At 48.2% G+C, this 23,210-nt stretch overlaps 1 protein-coding gene across 8 annotated transcripts in view; it reads right to left on the bottom strand.

Moving 5' to 3' along the window:
* Positions 1-6,857: 6,857 nt before the first annotated feature.
* GLI3 (GLI family zinc finger 3) overlaps positions 6,858-23,210 on the bottom strand; it is a 263,511-nt gene continuing 247,158 nt past the window's right edge. For 5 of the 8 annotated variants that reach the window (XM_070615490.1, XM_070615491.1, XM_070615494.1 and 2 more), the window contains 4 exons: positions 22,987-23,151; positions 17,995-18,285; positions 13,345-13,675; positions 6,858-12,432 (listed from right to left, as the gene is read on the bottom strand). In XM_070615490.1, the coding sequence (XP_070471591.1) occupies positions 10,118-12,432; positions 13,345-13,675; positions 17,995-18,285; positions 22,987-23,151 (3,102 nt within the window). In that variant the 3' untranslated portion in view covers positions 6,858-10,117. The remainder of the gene's footprint in view (positions 12,433-13,344; positions 13,676-17,994; positions 18,286-22,986; positions 23,152-23,210) is intronic. The other 3 variants (XM_070615493.1, XM_070615492.1, XM_070615497.1) reach the window with 1 other exon arrangement.

Genomic DNA, 23,210 nt, shown 5'->3' on the forward strand with positions numbered 1-23,210 from the left:
ATTCCTCTGATGTAGGTCTGAATGAAAATATCTTTTAGTGTTCTGTTCTCACTTCTGAGGACCCTGGCCCAGGTACACAGGTCTGTCTGCATTGTGAGTCAAGAACTGACAAGCAGGCAGACTGGCTGGCGAGTAAGGGCCCCCGTGCATCCCTCTGGAAGGGCCTCTGGTTCCCAGGAGCCCTCCGTCTTCCTGCACATCGTGGACCTCCCTTCCTGTACTCCAGCCGTGTGGAGTCACTGCCTGGGTAAGGGGAAAAAATAACAGCAACAACGAACACTACTGTTGGGTCCTCGCTGAGCGCCACATGTGCTCAAGTCCTCCTCACAACACCTCTGGGGTAGACACTATGATAAGCCACTTTTGCAGATGAGAATACTGGGGCTTAGAGGAGTATGTAAGAGTCATATGTAGCTGGTGCAGGAGGTGCCAGCCTCCTGTCTCCTGATGCCAGCTGAGGCCAGCCCTACTCCAATGAGCCGGCACCTCATAGCTCCAGGCACATCTTGCTCTCATGCATTCTCCTTTCTCAGTTCTGGACTTTTCCAAGGAGAAGCCCCTTGTTGTATAATAAAAAATTAGGGGAGATTTAAAAATCCTTGAACTTCCCCAGTGCCTTTGTTATTCATGAGCCCCTCAGGTACCACCTGAGTTTGTGTTAATGAGGTGACTCCTGGTGAGCCCCTAGAAAGCTTCAGGATGGGGGCTGGTTGCCAGGGGAACCAATCCGGTGATTAGAGGGTGGGACTCTGAGCCAGCCTGATTTCTGGGGAGGGGGATGGCTAGAGATTCATTCAGTCAATCGTGTGGCCAGTGATTTTATCAATTATGCCTACGTAATGAAACCCCACTAAAACCGCTGGGCACTCAGACTCAGTGGAGCATCTCAGTTGGTAGACACATTGATGTGCCCAGAAGGCGACGGACCCTGACTCCACAAGGAGGGGCACAAAAGCTCTGTGTTCAGGACCCTCCCAGACCTTGCCCTATGCATCTCCTCATTTGTCTGTCCCTGAGTTGCATCCTTTATAACAAAACTGTAAATATAAGTATAGCACTTTCCTGAGCTCTGTGAGTTGACCTGAGGGGGTTGTGGGAGCCCCTGAGTTTGTAGCTAGTCAATCAGAAGTGTGGGTTGGCTGCGCATCTCCTGAACTTGTGTCTGGCTTCTGAAGTGGGGACAGTTGGAGCCGAGTGGGGTCTGTGCTAACATCACCATCTGAGTGGAGAGGCCAGCATTGAACTGCGGGACACCAGCTGGGAATGGTGTCAGAGCGCCTCCTTTCCTGTATCCCCTTCGCACTCCTTTGAAGGGGAAACTCTGTGTCTGAAGGAAGCTAGAATCCTAGTGCACGTGGCCAGCAAGGATGGATTAAAACCAGCTTATTTGTAAAAACCTTCCTTCTGGCTCCATGTTAAATCCACTTGATTTAGGGTCGCCTCAGAACACATTTCAAACCAGCTGGATCGTCGCCATCGTGGAAGCTGCCGGGTGTTCCGTAGGAACAATGGGAAGTGACACTGAAGCCTCTGGAACTGCACAGTCAGTGAAGGCACCCCAGGTCAAGGCAACCTAAGGAGAGATTGTTCTTTGACCTTCTGTCTTATAAGTCAATGGCACGTTCTGTCCTCCCAACTGCCTTGGAGGCTCAGGAGAGAGTGTTTTTTGTCACTATCCTATAGACGGGGCAGAGGTGGGTGAGAAAGGGTCCCGCCGTGACCTCAATTCAAGTGACTCATTATCTACCCTGGAGGGGAAGGAGCTCGGATGGGCTCCTTGGCTTACGTTCTTTGCATGAACTTCAGGGGAAATAGTTATCGTGATGTTTCATGACTTCATCTTTGGAAGGATGTAGGTCAAATGGGAGGTCTCCAGGGGGTCTGGGTTCATGGAGCAGCGAGTTTCTTCAGAGCAGCAGGGTTAAGAATGGCCGTGCGATGACTCTGTACCTGTGGTACCCAAGGTGCAGGGGGAAGAAATCCCTTCTTCAGGAGACTGGAGGCAATCCTTGAGCTGGGACGTACACACTGGCCTTTTTTGTTTGTTAGCCAATATTATTTCTCTGGCCCACCTAGTCTGCTTATTGAAAAATTACCTCTGGGCAATGCATCTAGGTATTTTTTAGGTAAACATTTGGGGGTGTCAGAATCATCTTCAAATGAAAACGCACGTATTTCTCGCCTTGACTCCCTGGGGACACGGCCGCAGCCCCCATATCTTGGTAGTCGGCGAAGCAGCTCCATTCCTTCTCTTCTGCCCCCAGAGCCCTGGCTCACCTCCAGCTCTGAGCCTCAGTGGGGGAGGAGGAGAAGGGAGGTAGCGAGCTGCTTGTCTCCATCCAAACAGCAATGGAATTCTTTGGCCTGGCTGTTCAGTAATCCTCTGCCAGCTGGCTGCCTCCTTTTCCTCTGGGAATCAGTGAGTCACACCTCCACAGTGCATTTGGCCCTTGCAAGCCCTGAGGGCTGGAGGCATGAGTCTGCCAGCTCCGAGAGCTGCAGGCCAACTTCTGAGCATGGATCACGTCCGGGCTTAGAATTTCTGTGCGCACGAGGCTTCACAGCTGTAGGGGAGGAACGCGGGGCTTGGTTCTCTTCCCTCCTCCCCTGCCCCTGACCTCAGAGAAGGTAAACCTCCGTGTCCTGAGCTCTCCGGCTGTTGTCAGGGCGGGAGCAGAACACCAGGACGGATGCACTGGGTCGTCAATATCACCAAGCATGTATTTGGGGGTTTTATTTCAATGGCTCGGGCACGGAGAACCAGGAGGGCGGTGACTGTTGTGATATCCCTTTTGCTAATGGCATTAGAAGCAGATTCCAAGGCTGGACCTTTTTCAAAAGCGGGGACAGGATAGGGTGTTAGCTGCCTCTGATTGGAGTGAGTAGACAGTCACTTTAGATCGAGCTTGAGCAAGAAGCCCCATTGGATGTGAGTAGCACAGGAAGAGAGTCAAGTCAGTCCACGCCCGCTCCCTACCCCCGTTTGTTCCTGCTGTATCGAGCAGCAGCTGCCTCTCTCCCAAGGGAAGGGCTCGCGGGTGAGGCTGGTGCTCCTTCCAGCTTGCATGGCGACTTGCTGGGCCTCCTTTCCCTTCCCACCCAGCCAGGCCCGGGAAGGCTCAAGCAGAAGGGAAAGTGGGAGCGAGAAGGAGGTGTGAGCCGAGCCCCGCAGAGCTGTGGCAGGTGGGAAGCAGAGGGAAGAGTGGGGGAATTAGCCTGTTATTCATTAAAATAGTCCTGTCATAGGAATAAATAACCCATGCATTCTTAACTGGGAATTCTCATGAAGTTTCTTGCTTACTTGGTAAAGAGCCAGTGAGGGACAGCCCTGTCTATCAGTCTTGGTCCTCCCCAGCACCCCACTACCATGGGCGTGCTCAGCCCTTGCAGGGTTGGCTGGAGCCCTCACTTGCCCACTCGGGCTTCCCTGGAGCAGGAGCAGGGCGGCTCTGAGCTCCATGCCATTCCAAGGGAACCACCTCCACTCCCCTACCCACCTTCATTGCCAAAAGGTATTTCTAAAAGTTATTTTCCCTGAAAAGAACAATATAATCTCCCATCTGAGTCTTGCCCCTGGTAAATCCAATCCAGATCCTGCAGGAACGTAACAGTGAGTATTTACTCCTGAGCCTCACTCTGCTTCATGCTGTTCCCTCCTATCTTCTACTCCTTTCCTCGCTCTCTACTCATTCTAAAGGCCCAGTGCAAGTTCAGCACCAGATCACCCTGTGTCTTCACAGGTCCATCACCATTGAATTCCCTCAGCTTCTTGACCTCATGTACCTTCCACACATCTGTCTAAACTACCCTCATGCCTCCTTCCTTCCCTCATTTCCAGAAGGACAGGTGTCTGTCTCATGGTCCAGTTAGTTCAATGCTTGCTCTGTCCACTAACACCAACCACCCCTCTCTTCTGCCTCTTTCCTATGGGGTGATGAACACGGTCAAGCCTCTTGTATTAAGGAAGGGAGGGAAGGAAGGAAAGAAGGAGAGAAAGAAGAAAGAAAATATGGAAGAAAGGAAGAGGTAAAAACTACAAGAAAAATCCACCTCTCCACCCTTCCTTGACTCACTGTCTCTTTCCTTTCCTTTGGAAATAGTGTATTTCATACTCTCTGAGGTTCAGTGTGCATTGTCCCCACTGGGTTACACTGCCGAAATTGCGACGTGTCTTTTCGAGGCTAGGAAGCATCAGGTCATAACTTAATTGCGGTGTTTTTCTTTCTTAGTGGGAACACGGAGCACCACGTGGCTGAGCAGTGATGGCGTCTTGGATGCGATGGAGGGGGCGTGCTATTGAAAGAGGCCGCTCAATTCCCCTTGTGGGTGTTGTTCGATCCTCGGCTATTGGGATCTGTTTCTGTTCCCAAACACCCCACTGAAAAACACTTCCCCATGCTCACCCAGGGGCTCTGAACTCTGAAAACCAGTATTCTTCAGTCCATGTTTTACTGGACCTCCATGATTCTGACAATGTCAGCCTCCTGAACTTCGCTGCCCTCTGTTTCTAGAGCACACCATCTCTCCTGCCTTCTGACCTCCCTCTCCTGCTCTGGCCAGTCCGCCTCACATGTGCCCACCTCTTCTCTTGGTCCATGGGGCCAGTATGCCTTGAGGTTTGCTCCCTAGTCCTCCTCTCATTCTACACGGGGCCCAGTAATGGCGCTTCATCTGTCTCTTGTGTCCCAAAGGCTCCGGAGTCTGGGTCTGTGCTGGAATCTCTCTTCTGGGCACCTGCCTGTAGTATGTCTCTCTCTGTCTCTTTTCAGTCCTTAAACCGGAGCCTCTCAACCTGGAACCATTTTCTCCCCAAGGGACATGTGGCAATGTCTGGAGACATTTTTGGCTGGTACAACTTCGGGGGGGGATGCTATGGGCATCTAGTGGGTATTCGCCAGGGATGTCACTAAATATCCTCCAGTACACAGGACAGTCCCCCACGACAAACAATTACCCAGCCCCAAATGTCAGTAACACTGAGGTTGAGAAGCCCCGCCATATGCCCTTCAGATGGAATAATGCCCCACACTGACTGTCCCCTTGAGCGTCTTCCATTATGGCATGCCATTGTATTCTGTGCTCATGTCTGTCCCTCCCACTGGGCTGCAAGCCTATGGACACACTGCTTTATTCATCTTCCTGGATCCAGTCCCTATCAAGGGGTCTGAATGGAGTATTAGCTCTCCAGGCAGTGCTGTCAAATTAGTGGAACACCTAATTATTGTCTGTCCTATATTCTCAGATAAACTGCAAATTCTCTGAAGTCAGGGACGAGCTTAACCTACCGCTGGGCGTGGAGGAAGGATGGAAGCAGTGTGGAAAGAAGTGTAAGATTTGGGGACAGGTGAGAATATTTGTAGGACTAAGATTCCCCGCCTCTGCTGGGTGAGCCTGGGCAAATGCCTGTGGCCTCACAGTGTACGGAAAGGAAAAATAAAGTCTAAAAAGAGTTCAGATTCTACTATTATGTCTAAAAACTGTAAAGAGGTTGTGTAAGTAGGTAGAGAAGGCATAAACTAGATCTGTGCAAAACGAGATTTAAAAACATAAAAACTAATATTAAAGATGAACCCAGATTGTATTTGGAATAGTAAATATACTACAAAGTAAAACCGAAGGGGGAAAACTGCCAAGAAAACAAAGAGAGAACCCCTGGAGGAAAAAAGGATGAATAAGACATTTTGGCAGTGGGTTAATTTTTCCAACTTACTCTAGCATTCTCCCATTCTGTTCTTATTTGTAATACAGAACATCTTTGAATTCCAAAAATTACTCAAATCTTTATGAAATACCAAATGGATTGCCGCTCTGCCGGTTTACCTCAAACTGCTTCCTCCACAGGAGGCATCTTTCAAAAGAAGTTGTGAGCTGGACCGCATGCCACTCACACCTCAGTCCTGGGCGTGGCCCATTTCCTCCTTTCCCCTTCTATTAGCCTCATTTCTCTTATTTATCTTGACTGGCTCAGCCGCCTGCATCTTTGTAAGCTTAAGCTGATGATTTGTACCCAAAGCAGAGGATACATTCATATTTTTTCTAATGTTTTTTCTGAATTCATTTGGACACCTTATGTGAGGGATCTAGCTATAAAAGCAAAGAATTTTGGGTTTATGGGAGGAAACTCTCCCTGTGAACTAGAAAAGCATGAAGCATCTCACAGACTACAGAAACCGTGCTAGAGGAGAGGGAGGGAGACACCATCCCCCACAGGACGGGAGTTGCCCTGGTACACGTGCTGGGGCCCCTGTGCATGTGCACTTGTGTGTGTGTGTGTGTGTGCACTTGCACAAGGGCCGCACCCATCCCTGTACCCCTGTCCACTGACAACCAGGACCTCCTGTCCTTCCCAGCAACAACCAGTGCCCTCGGTTGGTGGCTCAAAGGGCACTGGTTACTACTCAGAAAGAGGAAGGGAGCCTTTTGGAGTTTTTATGGTCATCTGGTGGATAATACTGCAAGCTGATGAGAAAAGATAAGTGAGAAGAGCTTACATTCCTGTCTGAAGTCAGTTACTGCAAGCCATCTAAAAGTAGGCTCCTACCACATTAGATTTTCTGTGAACGTGTGTTGGGGTATCTCTGAAACAAGAGGATGATATGTAAAAGAAGGACAAGTTGTTAGACGTTAAACCTTCTGCATGTCCTTTCTCACAGAGTTTAGCTACAACAGGCAAGCCTCCACCACCAGCAGGGCTATCAGCAGCCTCGTCTCCAGCTTCGCGATGAGGAATCTGGGCTCAGGGCAAAAGGGCACTCAGCTTGGACGTGGGGGGTTCTGGGTCCAAATGCAGGCTCTGGATTTTTCCAAAGAAAGCACTCTTTCCATTCAGCTATGAATGAAACAAACTAACGAAAAACTTCAGTACAAAGAGTTTTTTATTGACATTGTAAGAAACATCGTTCTTTCTCTTTGTTACAAAAGGACTAAGTGGTTCTGAAAGCAAAGTCGAGTCCATCTGTGGCGGGGCTGCAGCCCCGGGCTTGAGGTGGGCGCGGGGGCATCGCTCGGGCTGGAGGCTCATCCGAGGAAGGCCCGGGGCCGGCCACGTCCGAACACTATGCCTACAATACTTAAATGTATTTACATGTGTTTCTTTTAAAAAAGGATTACACGTTTTATTTTTTAAAAATCTAAAAAAGGTGAAAAAAATGAACTTGTATTTTTATCTTACACGTTTGCAGGATACACAACAGTAACTTGTCAGAAGAGAACATCCTCCTATCAGTTCAAAACAACATGGGAAACCAGGTTACAAGACAGCTCAGACTCTGCGACAATCACGTGCTCTTGGCCGGGGAGCGTGCAGCCTCGAGCTCTGATTGGGCAACACCAACTGGTCCCTCGCATCGACAAGATTAACATAAAATAAGGCACATACATCGCAAGAATCAAAACTCTGTGGCTCAAGAGAAGGAGCCACTGTGTGAGGAACAGGGGCAGTCCAATTAGTTTTCAGAAAATAAAACAAAATGGTTTGACAAATAAAAACACATTTAACACAGATGTTAAACAGCAGTACCACGTATGAGCCTGTATTAAAGACGAGGACGTGACACCAGTGAGTGGCACCATCTCGCTAAATGCACGGGTCAGAGAAGTGGAGAGAAGGGTGGAGGCTGGGGGTGTGTCCCACCATGGGAGATGCCAAGTCTACAGACAGGACACTTCAGAGTGGCCCCAAGAGATCTTCCTTCCACTGACTGTCATGACAGATCACTGAACTCCTGGAAAAGTACCCTTTCCTCTTCCGTCCCTTCTCTCCTCCACCCTTCTGAGATTTCCATGTTGAGAGAAGCTACATAGTGAGCTGAAGTATGTCTCCTGCAAATCTAAAGGCAGTAGTAAGGAAAACAAGTACGAAAAGAAAAAGTAGAGAAAGGAGGCAACCCAGAAAATGACCTGAAAGAGCGGAGGCACAAGATGACAACAGTGCTCATCCCAGTCGCTGCCCATCCTTCCATGTAGGGCCAAGATGAGAAGGGAAACTAAGGTAACTGAGAAATGCGGGTCACGTCTAGGAGTACTGCTGGGGAAAGGACTCAGGCAGAGGACCCGGACTGGGCCAAACCACAAGAGCTGGCAAGCTGAGTCCAGGACCTGGCGATTTTGAGGTTCAGGAACAAAGGAGGTTCAGGGAAGGGATCACTGGTTCTGTGACTAGATGATGACCTGTTTGAGGAACACAGAAAAAGCCTTGCTTTTTCCATTGAAAAGTGGTAGAGACGCCACTCTACTGAGCTCAGATCACTTGTCTTTTGCTTTTGGGTTCTGTTCCAAGGCGGACGCATCCTTGGATCTAAAGGAAGGTGCCGCCTGTGGGAGGAGGGCAGGAGAAACCTCAGCGTCCCCTGCTGATCTCAGGAACACCGAATTGAAAGCAAACCTGACTTTCTTGGCCACAAAGTCCTAAAGGGCATGTCAACCTCCCCACTGAGATTCTTGGTCCAAATGAGAGCAAATAAACATGAGAAAACTGGGCTGGTCCTAACATTCTTTCTATTATCTAATATTTTATTTTACTTGATTTTGTCTTTCTAATACTAGTTTAAGTGGCAGGAATAAAGGGAAAAAGTCAAACAACCGACTCATGAATCACTCTGGATAAGTCCAATGCCAGGGTCAAGGGGACAGAATACAGCAGGTAGTCTGGGGTGTTAATATTTTATTTTAATAGTTTACACGTTTAAAAGTAAAATGCTGGACAATCCACGTACTCTGTGCACACACAGTATGTCTTTTATGTGTATCAATGCACATGGGAGTAGCTGTCCTTCTCAAATTTTTAAATGTTTTAACCCAAAACAAAAGTCCAGATGAAGTCCACATTAAGGACTAAAAACTGCATAGAACATTTCACTTCTTAAAAGGATGCAGCATTTCATAGATAGGCTGTAAAAAGAGGCATCCACACAGCTACCAACACGCTCCCAAGTGCTCTCAAACGCTAAAAGCGGTTGAAGCAATTTATTCCCAATATCACTGTATGTGAGCTTTTTCTTTTCCAACTAAGTTTTATAAATCCCCTACAATAGGGCACTTCGAATAGAAATACCCCTTCACTCTAGTAGAATGTTAACGACATAGCTGGCTGTGGGGTTAAGTACCGATATACTTAGAACTATATATATAATCAATTCTCAGTTATCAATGATAATGGGGGAAGAGATGGAATGCATCAACAAATACAGCAAACTCACACCTATTCCCCAAGCTACTTCTACCCTATAGCTTCAACCTACAATCTACCGCACTTCTTATCAGAAGAGATGAAAGTAACAACGTGTCTGAGTGTCACAGTGCCCTCCCCTCTCTCCCCGGAGCGCTGAACAGCACTGAACATTCATTAAGACAGAGGGAGATGGGCAGAGGAGATAACTAAGGACTGACCATATAGACACACCCACGGAGAGCACACCTATGGACAGGAAGAATTTTAAACCCAAACTGGGAGCAAACGAGTTCACTTGCAAGAGCCCCAAATTTCCACTGTGCGCAACTGTTGAAAGTATGCTCTGAACTGAATTTGGGGTGGGGAGCATGTCCAACATCTGTTATCTGTGCTACACTGCACTCGCAAAAGATTCTTCAACTCACTATCCACGTTCTGATCCTTGCGTCCAATGTGGGAATTAAAAAAACCACAAACCAAAAACAAACGTTGAGCATATGTAAAGGAAGATTCAAAAACTGGAAGCGTAACCCCTTGGTCAAAAGCACACCAACTCCTATTTCCTTTGAGTGACAGAGGAACATGTCCAATCCTTTAGTCTGACCTCTCTTCGAAAAGAAAGAAGAACATGCACTCACACATTTACACTGGTTTACTAAAAAGTGGGGGGCGGGCTTACAGTTTAAAAAAAAAAAAAAAGAGGGTGGTTCGAGTGAAACAATACTGATTCAAAACTGAAATGGAAGACAGTTTCTCCCTAGAATACTTTAGGGCTTTTCAGAGTCCTTTTCCATAAAAGGAATATACTTGAAACACATCCCAGTTAGGTGAGATGAGAATGCTAAAATACATACAGAACTAAAAAAAACAAACCAGCAAAAATTGAGTCCATTTAATCTTTTAAACTCCTAAAGTTTCACGTTTCTTGGCAGTCCTTTTTCCTAACGCCTATTGCATAACTGCAAGAAATTTGTTCTCTTCCGCGAGGGAGGTCAGCAAAGAGCTCATGTCCCCGATGGCCATGTTGGTGGTGCTCAAAGACAGCGCTGGCAACGGGAGGGACGCTCGCGGTGTCGTGAGGCGGGAGGAGCTATGGGAAAGGTTCTGAAGGATGCTGGGGCTCAGAGCTCCTGACATCAGGCTGGCGTGGTCCCCGTCGTCTATGATAGCGTCGAAATCAATCTGCACCCCTTCCAGGTCATGGCTGTCGAGGCTGTCAACTGTGCTTGTCACCTGGTTAGCACCTGGGGAAAGTAACTCAGAGTTTTCGGCGCTGGCCCCCTGGAGCAGGCAGTTGGCTTCTGAAATGGAGAATGAACCAGTTTTTATGTCCTGCTGACTGAAGCCAACGGTTTGGTCATAGAACTGACCAGAGTAACTCTGCACGTTAGAACAGAGCTGATGGGGCTGTCCTTGCATCTCCATCTTGATGCCGTTCACCCTGCAGGTCTGACTCGTGTCACTGAGCTGTCCTTGCTGCAGAGCGAGGCTGCCCCTTGGCACGGCCTGGCGCCTGCTGCCCCCATAGCCGGCACATGGCTGGTAGCCCCTGACAGCTGCCAAGCTTGAGGCCTGGCTGCTGATGCTGAGAGGCCCTGGCAGGCCGCTCTCTGGCCCTTGATAGACGTTGAGGTGTGAGGTAGCACTAAGCTGCCCTAGCATCTGCTGCCCGGGGCGGCCTGCCCCCTGCTGGTGCATGCTGTCGCTGAGCAGCTGAGGACCCAGGTACCCCTGTCCCATGGGGTCTTGGGTGGGCATGCCACCCACTGTGCTGCCAGCTGACTCGTTGGGCCCCATCGACAGGCCAAATTCCGGCTGGCTCCCGCTCCCTCGCATGGTGGTGCTCTTCAGCTTTGTTGCTTGAACCCCAGCACCACAGGCACCATCGAGCAGGAGGCCAGGGCCACCGGGCTGCCTGGGGAGGCAGCTCCCGTACTGCTGGGCCTTATAGGGCTGTTCATGGAAGGCGCCGCTGGGGCTCCCCAAGTGCTCTGGGCCACCGTAGGTGCCACCAGGCTCCCCAAGGGCCTGATACCCCCCAGCTGGGCCGCCCCCATTCCTCAGGGGGTTCTGCGGGTGGCCGCCCGCGGTGGTGTACAACCCGAAGGCCCGAGCCTGCTGCACCGTGGCCCGCTGGCCACACTTGAGCTTGGAGGACGACAGGTCGGCGCTGCCCGAGCTGACCTCGTTCCACTGGATGGGCAGGTCGGACTTGCTGGCCTCCGCGCAGGGCTGCTCCAGCGCGCGGTACTGCTGGCCGGCATGGCTGTCTGGCAGCCCGGGCGGGTCAAAGTCGCCGTGCCCGCTCCCCAAGCCGGGCCCGTGGGGCACTTTGCTGTCGTCAGACATGGCGCTCTGGAAGTGTTGCTCATAACCTGCTTGGTTCTGGGAATTTAAATACTGCACCACGTCATCGGGCAAGAAATCCTCATCGTTCAGGTTCACATCGGCGTCCATGGTCAGGGACTCCAGGGTGACGTTCTCGGTAATGCTCGGAGGACAGGGGGACAAGTGGAAGTGGCGGGAGGGGCCCCCCTCGGGCCGAGTGTAATTCTGCAGCACTAAGTTGCGCTTTTCGAGGGATGGAGGCAAAGCCGGAGGGTTGAAGCTGTTCAGGCTGTTGAAGCGCTGCACCCTGGGCAGGGAGAGGGTCTCCGAGGCCGTCCGCACCGGGTCGCTGGCTCTTCTCCCACCGTTGCCCAGCGCGTCCTGGGGCAGCAGAGGGCGCCGGCCGTAGCTGTGGGCGCCCCCATCGCTGCACCTCCGCGGAGGCGGCACGGGGGGCAGGCCCCCCGCGGGCTCCCTGCCCTCCCCAAGCAGGGCCATCCTGGTCTTCAGGCTCATCCTCTCCATGTTGGGCAGCGGCGTGGGCGGTGGCCCGCCGGTGGCGGCGGCGTACTTGGCCTTCAGGCGGTACTGCTGGGCGGGCGTGAGGCTGAGCAGGCTGGGCAGCCCGTCGCACTGGCTGGCCTCGCTGGACCGGCGCGAGGCGTCGGTGGAGATGGGGTCGTAGGAGTCGGCCACGCTCACGTTCTGGGGCCGCCCGTCGGCCTGCGAGGCCTCGCTGGATCTCCGGCTGGAGAAGCAGGGAGAGATGCCCGAGGAGCGGCGGCTGCTCAGGTAGGCGGAGCTGATGGTACTGGTGCTGCTGTCCCTCCTGTTGAGCATGTTCAACATGGTGATGTCCACACCAGAAAGGTCGCTTCTGTTCGGGAGAAGGGTCATGGGCCCACCCAAACTGCAGCTGGTACTGGGCTGTGTGCCTGGAGAGAAAGTGAGGGAGAGAGGCATCCATGTCAGGATGACTTCAAAAAGGCCTGGACAAACTGTAAAGGGCCAGGTCCTATTTTCCATTTCCCTGGGCCAGGCATGTCTGTCACAGCCACCTCTCTCCGGTGTGTAGCACCAAAGGGTCAAAGGTGATAGTGAAGGAATGGGCAAGGCTGGTGCCAATAAAACTTTATTTACAAGAGCATATGGCTGTGGGCAAGGCTTGTACATCCAGCTTAAAGCAATAGCAACTGCCTGGATCAGTGAAGTTCTTTCAATGGCATAACGCAAAAGCAAAATGAAGGGTCCCAGAATGTATACACAGTGCTCAAGTTACAGGAAGTCCACAGGCCCAAGGCATTCCAGGAGTTTCTCATCCACACTCAGGGCTTCCTGTGACATCCTATGAAGGTGTAACTCACCTAAATTAGTGGGGTGGGGAGGCTCACCCTTAGGATATGCTCCAGGAAACAGTGTAATCTCAGAAGCAAAAACTGCCTTGGGGCTGACGATGGCAAAGGTTACTTGCCTTGAACTGGACAAACATCAGTCAAGGTGGCTGCTAACCTTTTGGTTGTAGACTGTGGAAACCAGAGACAGACACAGACCACAGGCGCCTCTGCTGCTGGATTTCCTTTCCCTGGTCCAATAGCTACGATTCCCCCATCGGAATAGGAGTCATGCAGTCTTACTTTTTGTTTCAGTATTATCCGCTGACTACCTGCTTTTAAAATATGGACTCTTCCAGAAAGGCAACATTAATATGTATTGTAGGAGCATCATTTTAGGGCCGGTGGAGAAACTACCAAACATAAAACCAAGCGCCAGTTCCTCTCACAGTGACCTGGCTGCATTTAAAAGAACAGAAACCCCTGGGCAGACACGAGGTCTGATGCCAAACTCACCATTTCCTATGAGAGGAGAGACTGCAGGGGCTTTGGGGGGTAGAATGGGGTTCAGTCGCGGAAGCGTTCCATTCACTTGTTTGAGCCTTTCTAGTTTTACATGCTCCATCCATTTGGTCCCTGCCGGGTTTCTCCTGGCTTGCAAAGCGAGGGCTGTGGTTGCAGTGGAAATGGTCGAGTCCATGATTGGGGTTTCGTCGATGACTCCAAGGTCTCCTACACCACCTGCATCGGTCAGAGGAAGCTCGAGCCCACTGTTGGAATAGTTGCTTATGGGGGACTGTTGGCTGCTGCATGAAGACTGACCACCAGGGCTTGGCTGAGATGTCTGCTGGGGTCCAAAGGAAAGGACAGAAATGTTACCAAGAAACAAAAAGGAAAGGGAGCCAAGAATGAGAGACCATGCGGATCAAGACCTGCAGGACTCTCAGTGGGCTGAATGAGGAGAAGAACCATGCTCTGGTGAATGGAGGCGGCCTCTCTGGACCACAGTGGCGGATGGAACACCAGGCGGATGTGCAGCGGGGGAGCGATGGACAGCAGGGGGTGCTGGATGTGGGGTGATTGCATGATGCCAGCCATGGAATCCTGTCCCAAATGCCAACTCCACAAACATACTTCCCCAGTTCCAATCCCACTTCCACGACTTTATTCTTTGGGCAAATTACTTGGCCACTCTAAACCTCAGTTTCCTTAGCTATGAAAGATAGATTATCTATCTTAGGGATTGTGGGAATTAAGTATGAAACCCTGAGAGCACACAAAATATAAAAAGACCTGGATAATAGTAACTGATTGGCTCAGAGAGCATGGGCAATTATTATTGTCCTAGGGGCCTTTAGTCCTCACTCCATCTTGCTCAGCTAAAAGATAGCTGGAAGCTGTGCTCCATGAGCACACGTTACCTGCTCTCCAACAAGAGCCCTCTAAGCTGTCCAGGGCTGGGCCCCAAGCTCTTTGTAACCTCTGCCCCTTCCTTCTACATTGTCCCACTTTGTAGAACTCCAAGCAGGGTGTCGGTAAAGGCAGTTGTAAGAGGGAAAACTTCAAATCCCTTAGCCTCCGCTATGCCCAGAGGGCCAGAAAGGCTGCCAGTCACAGACATCCAGGGTCTGGGGAAGGCCCTTCCATTCCCCCACTGTGTCCCCAGCATTTCTCCAGGACAGTCGGGCCATGTTTCCCTAACCCCGCCCAAGTGGACTGTGTGAGACAATTCTACCACTAGAGGAGAACTTAATCTAGTCCACTGGTTCTCCATCAGGGGAAGGATGCCCTCCAGGGCCTCCTGGAGATGGGGAGTGGAGAGCTCGCTGTCCCCATGTCTGGGAGCACTGAATAAAATGGCCTGCAGTGAGCAATCTGCAAACCTAAACTGTTCTATCTAAAATTCCACCAGTGCCCTGATAGATAATCTAACCCTTTTCGTACAGACAAGAAAGTGATGTTCAGAGAAGTTCAGTGACTGCCCAAAGTCACAAAGTTAACAGTGCAACCAGCCTAGACTCCCGGCCCAGCGCTACTTCCATCCCTCTGCAGCCCCTTCTCCAGGGTTATGCTAAAAACGGAGCCTGATGGCAGCCAAAAGAGCAAATTCTCGAGGGAGACAGAACCACATGCACTCAATTACAGACCACTGTGGTTTCAGGTGGAATGCACAGTGCTGTCAGGAAGGGGTTTTGGACACAGGTCTTCTCAGTGGAACCTGTTACACTTTTTCTGCGACCACAGTACAGACACCCAGCAAATGAACACTTTCTAAGTGAGTGCCACGTGATACACTAAGTTTGTCCTGGGCAACCAAGCAGAGCAAAAGAAGATACACAAATCTGATCAGGAGTTCACGAAGGCTTGCTTAGGTTTTGCGTCAGCAGAGTCTTGGAGTGCCAGACATCTGCTCCTTCCCAAGGCTCCTGGAGCATCCAGGGCTCTGAACGTCTTTCACTCTTGGATTGTCAAATCCGAGTGTGTGTGTACGTGGATCTGCGTGTATGTGTATGTATGCACGCACATGCAGACTCACGCTTCCAGGGCACAGAAGAAGGCAGAATTGTACTTACAATTAGAAAACTGCTTCAAGGAGTTCAGACCTTTAAATATAGATTAAAGTGCTAACAACAAACGTATCCAGATCTTCCTCAAGGAAGGTGGTGCACATCTGGTCTGAATTTACACTAGTCAATACGATAATTAAATAGCCTTTGAGAACACCTGCTTGGTCGGCCCCAGTGTGATTTACTATGAAAACCTAGACAAACAGAACAATGAATTTCACCATCTAACTCCACATTTCCACATGCTGAATGTTCACAGCACATTGCTTCTATGTTTGAAACATATCTGAGCAACGTTCACTATGAAAGAGACCACAAGGCACAAAAACTCAAGAAAAATGAAACGAATCAAAGTTAAATGTTAAAATGAAAACAAAACAGAAAGAGCAGAGAAGCCAAAATTCCCTCACCTTATTACCCACTGTCCTTAGGAAGTGAGAACAAGACATTTAGGAGCATTACACAGAAGAGATGTTGGATTAATAAGAAAAAAGAAGAAAGAATTTAATTTATAGCATGATGATCAAAGACAAGTTTTTAAAGAAAGACTATTAGAAATGTAAATCTCATGTGCGTTCGTACATGTCTATGAAGATGTCTACTCTCATGTGTGTACATCTCCATACAAAGAGTCTATGGTGGAAATTTGATTAATTCATTAATGATTAATGTCCCTGAGCCTCAGTTTCCCCACCTGTAAAATATGGGGCCTAGTCTCATCTCCATGAGCTCTTCCAGCCCTATGTTTTGATGACTTAGTTACTTTATAAAATATTTCACATCTTGGGGCATCTTGGATGTCACTGAGCCAAATTGCTAAAATTTTTATTTCTACCAATTTTCTTTTTAAATATTGGGTGTTTGGAGAGGAGATGGTAAGTTTTCTTGAGCTAGGGACGGACATTCAAGGTAGAAGAGACTCTGGGCTCTTAGGATGTCCTAAGGACATAAATCATTGTCTTTCAATGACATAGTTTGAGAGACCACAAATTCACTTCCCTTGTTTCATTAAACACTGGAGGATGAACTGGTGAATGTTCTGCACAATTAATATACAGGTGGATTTTATTTTAGAAAATTAATACGTGCTCCCCCCCAAAAAGTATCTAAAGCACAGTTTAGAAACTGATTAATTTAAAAATATAGCGATCGATCATAATACATATAGAAACTTTTTACCAACGTGCTTTCTAAAAGCAAAGTACAGCTACCCACTGGAAAATAAGGATAATCTGGAAGCTTATTTGCATTATTTTTGGCTAGACTTAACGTCACTTTCTAAGATTCACAGATATTCTCAATAAGTCATTAAAATTCATGAAGTCATTAAACTCCACTCCATCGATGCTGGAATTGTATGAGCATTATTCCTCGCCCATACGTACTGCTACACAGTGACATCACTCAGGAATTGAGAGGATGTCCATCCAATTGCTGGACTTTTCCAATTTTAAGAAAATGCTTCCTAAACTGAGTATAAGTCTGCCTGTCTGATCCTTTCCTTGCATCTGGAAGTCTGTGCACATGGCTTCTATCTGGTATGCTTCCTCCACCCACAGGGAGTGACAGACTAGAACCCAACACGTTCACAGAACTGACTCCATTATACATATGGCCAAATACATAGGTACTGAATCTCCTCTGATAGCTACCCTCTCCCTTTGTCTTGTTGTCTCTTGGAAAATTTTAGATGTTTCATTATGGCACATACATAAAGCAAAATCACCAACTGAAGTTTGAAAGAACCCGCAACAGTAGCATAATCCACATATCCTATTTGTCACCAAACCACAAAGATTTTTGCCAATGACATCTTTCCAATCCCTCCCTTGCTCTCCATCTCTTGGTCCAGGGACCACTGCAGACATGGTGCCCAGTCTGTCAAGCCAATCTCTAGACTGGCGCTGGGGTTGTCTTTTCTAAAACGTCAGCCGTGCTGTGCCATTCTCCATCACCAGCAAAGCATACCCCTTTTTATCCTCACCCCTTTTTACTACTGCACACCCCCTGGGCCCCACAGTCGTGCTCGGCTATGCCAGGACCTGCTCCTTCCCCGCTCTGACCTCTGAACTTGGCAGTCACCATCAGCCCTGCCTCCCCCAGCAGGTCCTCAAGAACACTGGCGGTTAGTTCCCCTCTTGAAGGCTCTTACACAGACTAGTGTTCAAGCCCCATCGCACTGAGTTGTAGCTGTTTTCTTTTGGTTCACCCATCCCACTGGACGGTAAAGCCCTAAAGAATAGGGACCACGGTTTATTTATCCAGGGGTCACCAGGGCAAAGAAGACAGAAAACATATTTACAGAGAGACCAAATGAATGATTCCCTCCGTTACAGGCCCACTGAAAATGGAGACAGTTGTGTCTTTCTACCTGCCACAAGGTGGTATGGTTCCAGATCAATTTTAAAAACCATTTCGGAAACCTTGAAATGTTTTTCTGAGCTGAGCTAGTCTATGCAGCTCACTGAGCTCCTGACCTTGAATCAGACAGTGCGATGCAATGAGGACAGGAGCAGTCTAGCCCTCTCAGTGCCCTCCTGGCTCTTTGAAACGACCCAGGACGGCTTTGGGAAAATCAGAAGGAAAGCGAATGACATACCATGGGCTTCTCGGCCTTGACAGTTTTCACTTGGAGGCATTCTTCCCGCTTTGAGGTAGTGTTGCTGAGGTCCTTCTGCTCACCAAGGGCTCCCTGAGTCTGCCGGCCGGGTGACCTGGACTGTGAATGGCTGCCAGAATCTCGTGGTGGCGGGGGCCGAGGATGGATGTCCCCACGCTGCTTCTTGGTGACATGGGCCTCTGGGCCGTGCACTGTCTTCACGTGTTTCCGGAGGGAGCTTGGGTCTGTGTAGCGCTTCGTGCAGCCTGGGATTTTGCACACATACGGTTTCTGCCAATGCCACCAGAAGGAAATGACAGATTGTTAGGAAAGTGATTATGCCCCAGAAATGACAGCCTTTTGTGGCTGCACAGGATAGTTTTAATTCTTTCACAGCAGTGTCACAAAGCTTGGAGGTGTTCAAGTACCTCTGGGTCCTAAGGGTTTAATAAAGGCCAGTTGAACATTGTTCAGGGTCCACAGAATCTAGCTTTAAGAGATCATTTTAGAGAGTGCTCAGCGAGAGCTACAAATGTGTAAATTGCCTTTATGTTCTCGGGAACATTTATCCTGTGAGTAGGAAGAAGCATCATTGTGTCATGGTAGCTACTCAATAGATATTTGAAGATGATGATGGTGATGATGATGGTGAGGAAGATGATGATGATGATGATGATGATGATGATGATGATGGAAGGCAGCTGAAAAGACACCCCTCACCCAATCAGAAGAATGCTATGTACCGTTTGGGAGAGCTTGTGAGAAGAAATTTCTTAAGGATGTCCTGGTTCCCAGATCTAACGTCACCCTGTCCCCTTTGAAAATGCGCTCTTTACAAATAGGCATAATAAAAAAATTGCCTACAGCCTCTCCCACGTTAGATATCACTAAAATAGGTTCCTTTGGATGGTATTTCAGCTGTGTGAGGATGCTCAGGGCTCAGAATATCCAGAATCTTTCTGATCTTCAAGGTGGTAAAGCCTTGCTAGACTGTCCGTGAATGCTCACTCATAAACTAAAAAGGGCTGATGCATGGTGTCCTGGAGACGAGGACTCCTGGTCTGGCCTCTGCTCTTGAGTATTAAGCTTATCAATTATTTCCTGCTAATTTCATTTTCTATGTCGGTGAGTGATCAAGCCTACAGATATATGGATGCTTATAACTGAATATTTCCTCAAATCACAGAACTCCTGGCACTGTATTCACGACCAACATCGGAACTGTGATTTTGTTTAATTAGCTTGAAATCTAACATATTCATGAATGCTTATGGGTATATATTTATATCTATGTATACCAGAAGATGAGCTATTAGGTAAGCAATAGTCATAAAAAGCATGATTAATATAATGCATCCATTATATTAAAAAAGATGCCCCGTCTTATAGACAATATGTGTCTAAAAGATGCTTTTTCTCTAAAAGCCCAAGAACACGATGAGTGCTACCTAAAATGATGAAATGTCCTAATGTAGTGAAGCGAAGATTCCGAAAATTATCCTGAGAGACTTCACCTCCAAATTTGAGATTCTTTTGGGTAGAATTGATTCCCATTAACCGTGAATTACTTCTATTCAGAAGCTCGTGTGATTTGCAGCACATATATATACGATGAAACGAGCACATGAAATTCTATGCATTAGGGAGAGAAGAATGGCTCTGACGATTAGTGCTATTACCTTACGGTGTTCTGACATCAGCCCTAGGCTTGTTCACTGCACGGCTGTGAAAGGCTGTTCCATCAGCAGGCAGACTGGGATGTGTGGGGCAGGAGTGCAGGGATGGGGAAGGAGATGGAGGGAGCACAAAGGCAGGCCAGCATGTTCAAAGAGCTACTCTTCCCAGAAATACATGCGTGTGTATATTGTGTTAGCCTGGAAATGAGACCACGGCTAGGGGTGGAATGAATCTACCAATGTTCGTGAGCTCCCAGCACACACTAGTACATGTGTGCCCATGTACCCTCCTGTGTGGACATACACAAGACCCACTGACCAAAATCCACAGGAAAATAAGACAGCATGTAATTGTCTACAACACAAAGTGTGCATGCTACAGAAGGATGGGGACAGAGGGGAATAATTTTTCAGTTGGGATGATGGTGGGAGGCATAAGTTTTTAAGTTGGGTATAATGCACAGCTCATGGGGTCATGGGAAGGGTTTAACAAGACAATGTACATAAAGTGCCTGCCACCACGTGTGGCACACAGTAGGTACTCAATAACTGGAGCTTTGATTAGGGGAAGGCATTGCAGTTGGGTCCTGAAAGAAGGACAAGATTCTGAGGGATAAAAATGAGGGCAAGAGGATGCCAAAAACGAACGTCCTGAGCAAGGGTCCAGCGGTGGGACCACTTCATGCATGTGGGCATGGCAGTTCAACCATAGGCTATCTAGAAGTTTCCATTCATGGTCACCATGGTGAGAGGTCAAGACTGGGAGGGCAGGGTTGGGCTGGGTGAGAGCGGCCATAAGCCTAAAGAGTCTAAAATTGAGCTGTTAGAACTTTCCAGAGAGGGAGATACAACCGAATCAGAGCTCAAGGAAACTTGCTTAGTGTGGCTTTGGGAGGAACAGGAGCTGTGTGGCCTGGAGTAGGGAGTCCTATCAGAGGCCACTGCTATGGTCCAGTGGCCCTAAGTGGGCAGGGAAGCCTGGGGGTGGGGTAGGAAGCTGGACTGGCTTCCTTGAATGGGAATTACTCTCTGTTCTATTCCACCCCATTTGCCACCCCTAGAATAGCAGTGCTTGGCTCATAACTAGCTAACTGTATTTGTTGAGTGAATGAAGGAAGGTACAAGTAAGAGAGCAAACAAAGGAAAGAAAATATCTGGATTTTTCTAGAATTGTCTGATTACACAAATCTGGATTCCTTGGTCAAACTTAATTTTGGTGTATCTGAAACTATTCATCATTTATATGCAAGTCCAAAGCCTTGTATAGAGAACAGAGAAAAATGACTTCCATGCTGGTGAATAAAATTTTAGTTATTTGTTTATGGTCAATATTAGTAATTTATTTTAAGTAAACTGCTCAACCTTGGGGAAAGGTATTACTGACCAAGATGCCTTTTCCTCTCCTAATGGATATTAAACTCTCATATATCACGGCACTTGTTACCTCATAGAAGAATAAAATTAAACTACAATGCACTTAATTAAAGCCAACAGACATGTGCATATTTTAAGTTCATAAAAAGACAAAAAGCGCAGTAAGTATGTTTCTGTGCAGAAAATGGCGATCCTAACATCCCGGTGCCCAAGTTTCCCCACAATAACAGGAGAGAACCTCGTCCTAAAATCTACAGGAATGAACACCCTCTAAATTTGTAGTCAAAATTGTACTTAAGTATATGAAATGTAGTTAAATATATTAACTGAATTCTAAGTTAAATTAATCAAATCTTAAATCCCCTAAAACACGTTAAATTGAGATATAATTCACATGCCATAAACATAACTCTTTTAAATTGCACAGTTCAGTGGCAGTTAGTACATTCACGGTGTTATGCAATCATCACCACTATCAAGTTCCAGAGTATTTTCATCATCTCAGAAAGGAGCCCGGTACCTATCAGCAGCCACTCCTGTTCCCCCGCCACCCTGAATCGACTTTCTCTCTCTGTGGATTTGCCTATGCTGGACTCCCCAAAACTTTGTGCAAAACAAGGACAGCAGATTACCCTGCAACTATTGCATAGACTAAAAGTGCTTCTGACATTAAAAAAGGGAGAGGTGGCATCTCCCGTGAAACGTCTTCAAAAAGTTGATCCATAAGAATAGATCCTAAATGCCTTGAGTTTCCTTATTCTAACAGGACCTTTTCAGAGAGTGTGCATGTGTGAACTGCACGGGTGAGCGTGCTTTGCAGAGTGTGGTTAATCTGGGTAGAGCTGTTTGTGCTCTATCTATACTTGAGGGTCATCTCCACCACCTTTCAGCCAATGGCCAGTGAACTGAATGTGCGCCATGTTTTTACCAGATTCCCTCTCCCAGCTCTCCATCTGAAAGATCACAAATGGGCTTGACCAAGACCTCATGAGGTCAGAGGAGAGCCACGCCAAGGTCAAAGGCTCCTTCTCTCACCCGTTTGAAGCAAACTGATGACACATGGGGCAGAACTATGTCTCATGTTAACAAATTCTGGTTAGATACACTGTGTGAGGAGGCTTTTTGTAGTCTCTGGATTCATTGAAGAGAAGGCTTCACAGAGGAGCCCGAATTGGAGCTAAACTTTCCTGGAGAAGTGGGAGGTCTGCAGGCAGACATACATTCAAATATAAGCAAAATCATTTGAAATCACGTTTATTCCTATGCTTCTCGGAAGTCTGAGGAGATAACTACCTAAAAGTAACAGCAACACCACGGAATCCACCCACTACCACAAAGCTTTACTCGATACATTATTTTCAATAATTGACTAGAAGCCATTCTGGGTTTTTGAGAATAGCTTCCACCATCCTTTGGAATTCAGAATGTCTGGAAATTGTATTTAGCCAAGGCTGGTTGCTCTGTAAAAGTCTTTTTTGATATAATGCATTTGAAGATAACACCTGGAGAAAGCAACTCAAAGTGGCTGTCTTAGCAGTAAGCTGTCAGCTGTCAACACATCGCTTCGGAATCTATCCTTGGTGCTCACAGGGTCATGCTTTGCACCAATTCAGGCTATTTCAGGCAGAGCCAGTGGACGCAATTCCAAGTTAAATGCTCCTACTGTCTGACCAGTAGGTGGCAGCTCTGAACAACGTGAAACTTGCCTGCCAGGGGTTTCAGGAAGTTTCCTCTTCATCTGCATTACTCTCCAAACCCAGCCCAGTTTTCAGCCCTCCCTCTGGGGTCTCAAGCCTTCACCTGCAGCGTCAGCCCCCCCTCAGGCTGGCCAAGAGGAAACAGATCGGAACAGGCTGGCCTCTCCAGGCACATTCCCGGCGAAGGTTCTTTGTTTCCACCCACGAGCTCTGCGCCCACAGTGTGCGTCCTGGAGGAGCCTTACCTCGTTGGAATGTGTTCTGTTTTGGTGCTTGGCGCGGTCAGAGGCATTTGAGAAAGCCTTGTTGCAACCTTCGTGCTCACAGACGTAGGGCTTCTCTCCAGTGTGAGATCTCAAGTGCGTTTTCAAGTTTTCTAGTCTTGAGTAGGCCTTTGTGCAACCTTCAAACTGAAGACAACAGGTAAATCTGGATTACTCCACACAATAACAGCTTACGCCTCACACGC

Source organism: Equus przewalskii, chromosome 4 (assembly GCF_037783145.1).
Source record: "Equus przewalskii isolate Varuska chromosome 4, EquPr2, whole genome shotgun sequence".
Taxonomy (NCBI): Eukaryota; Metazoa; Chordata; class Mammalia; order Perissodactyla; family Equidae; genus Equus; species Equus przewalskii.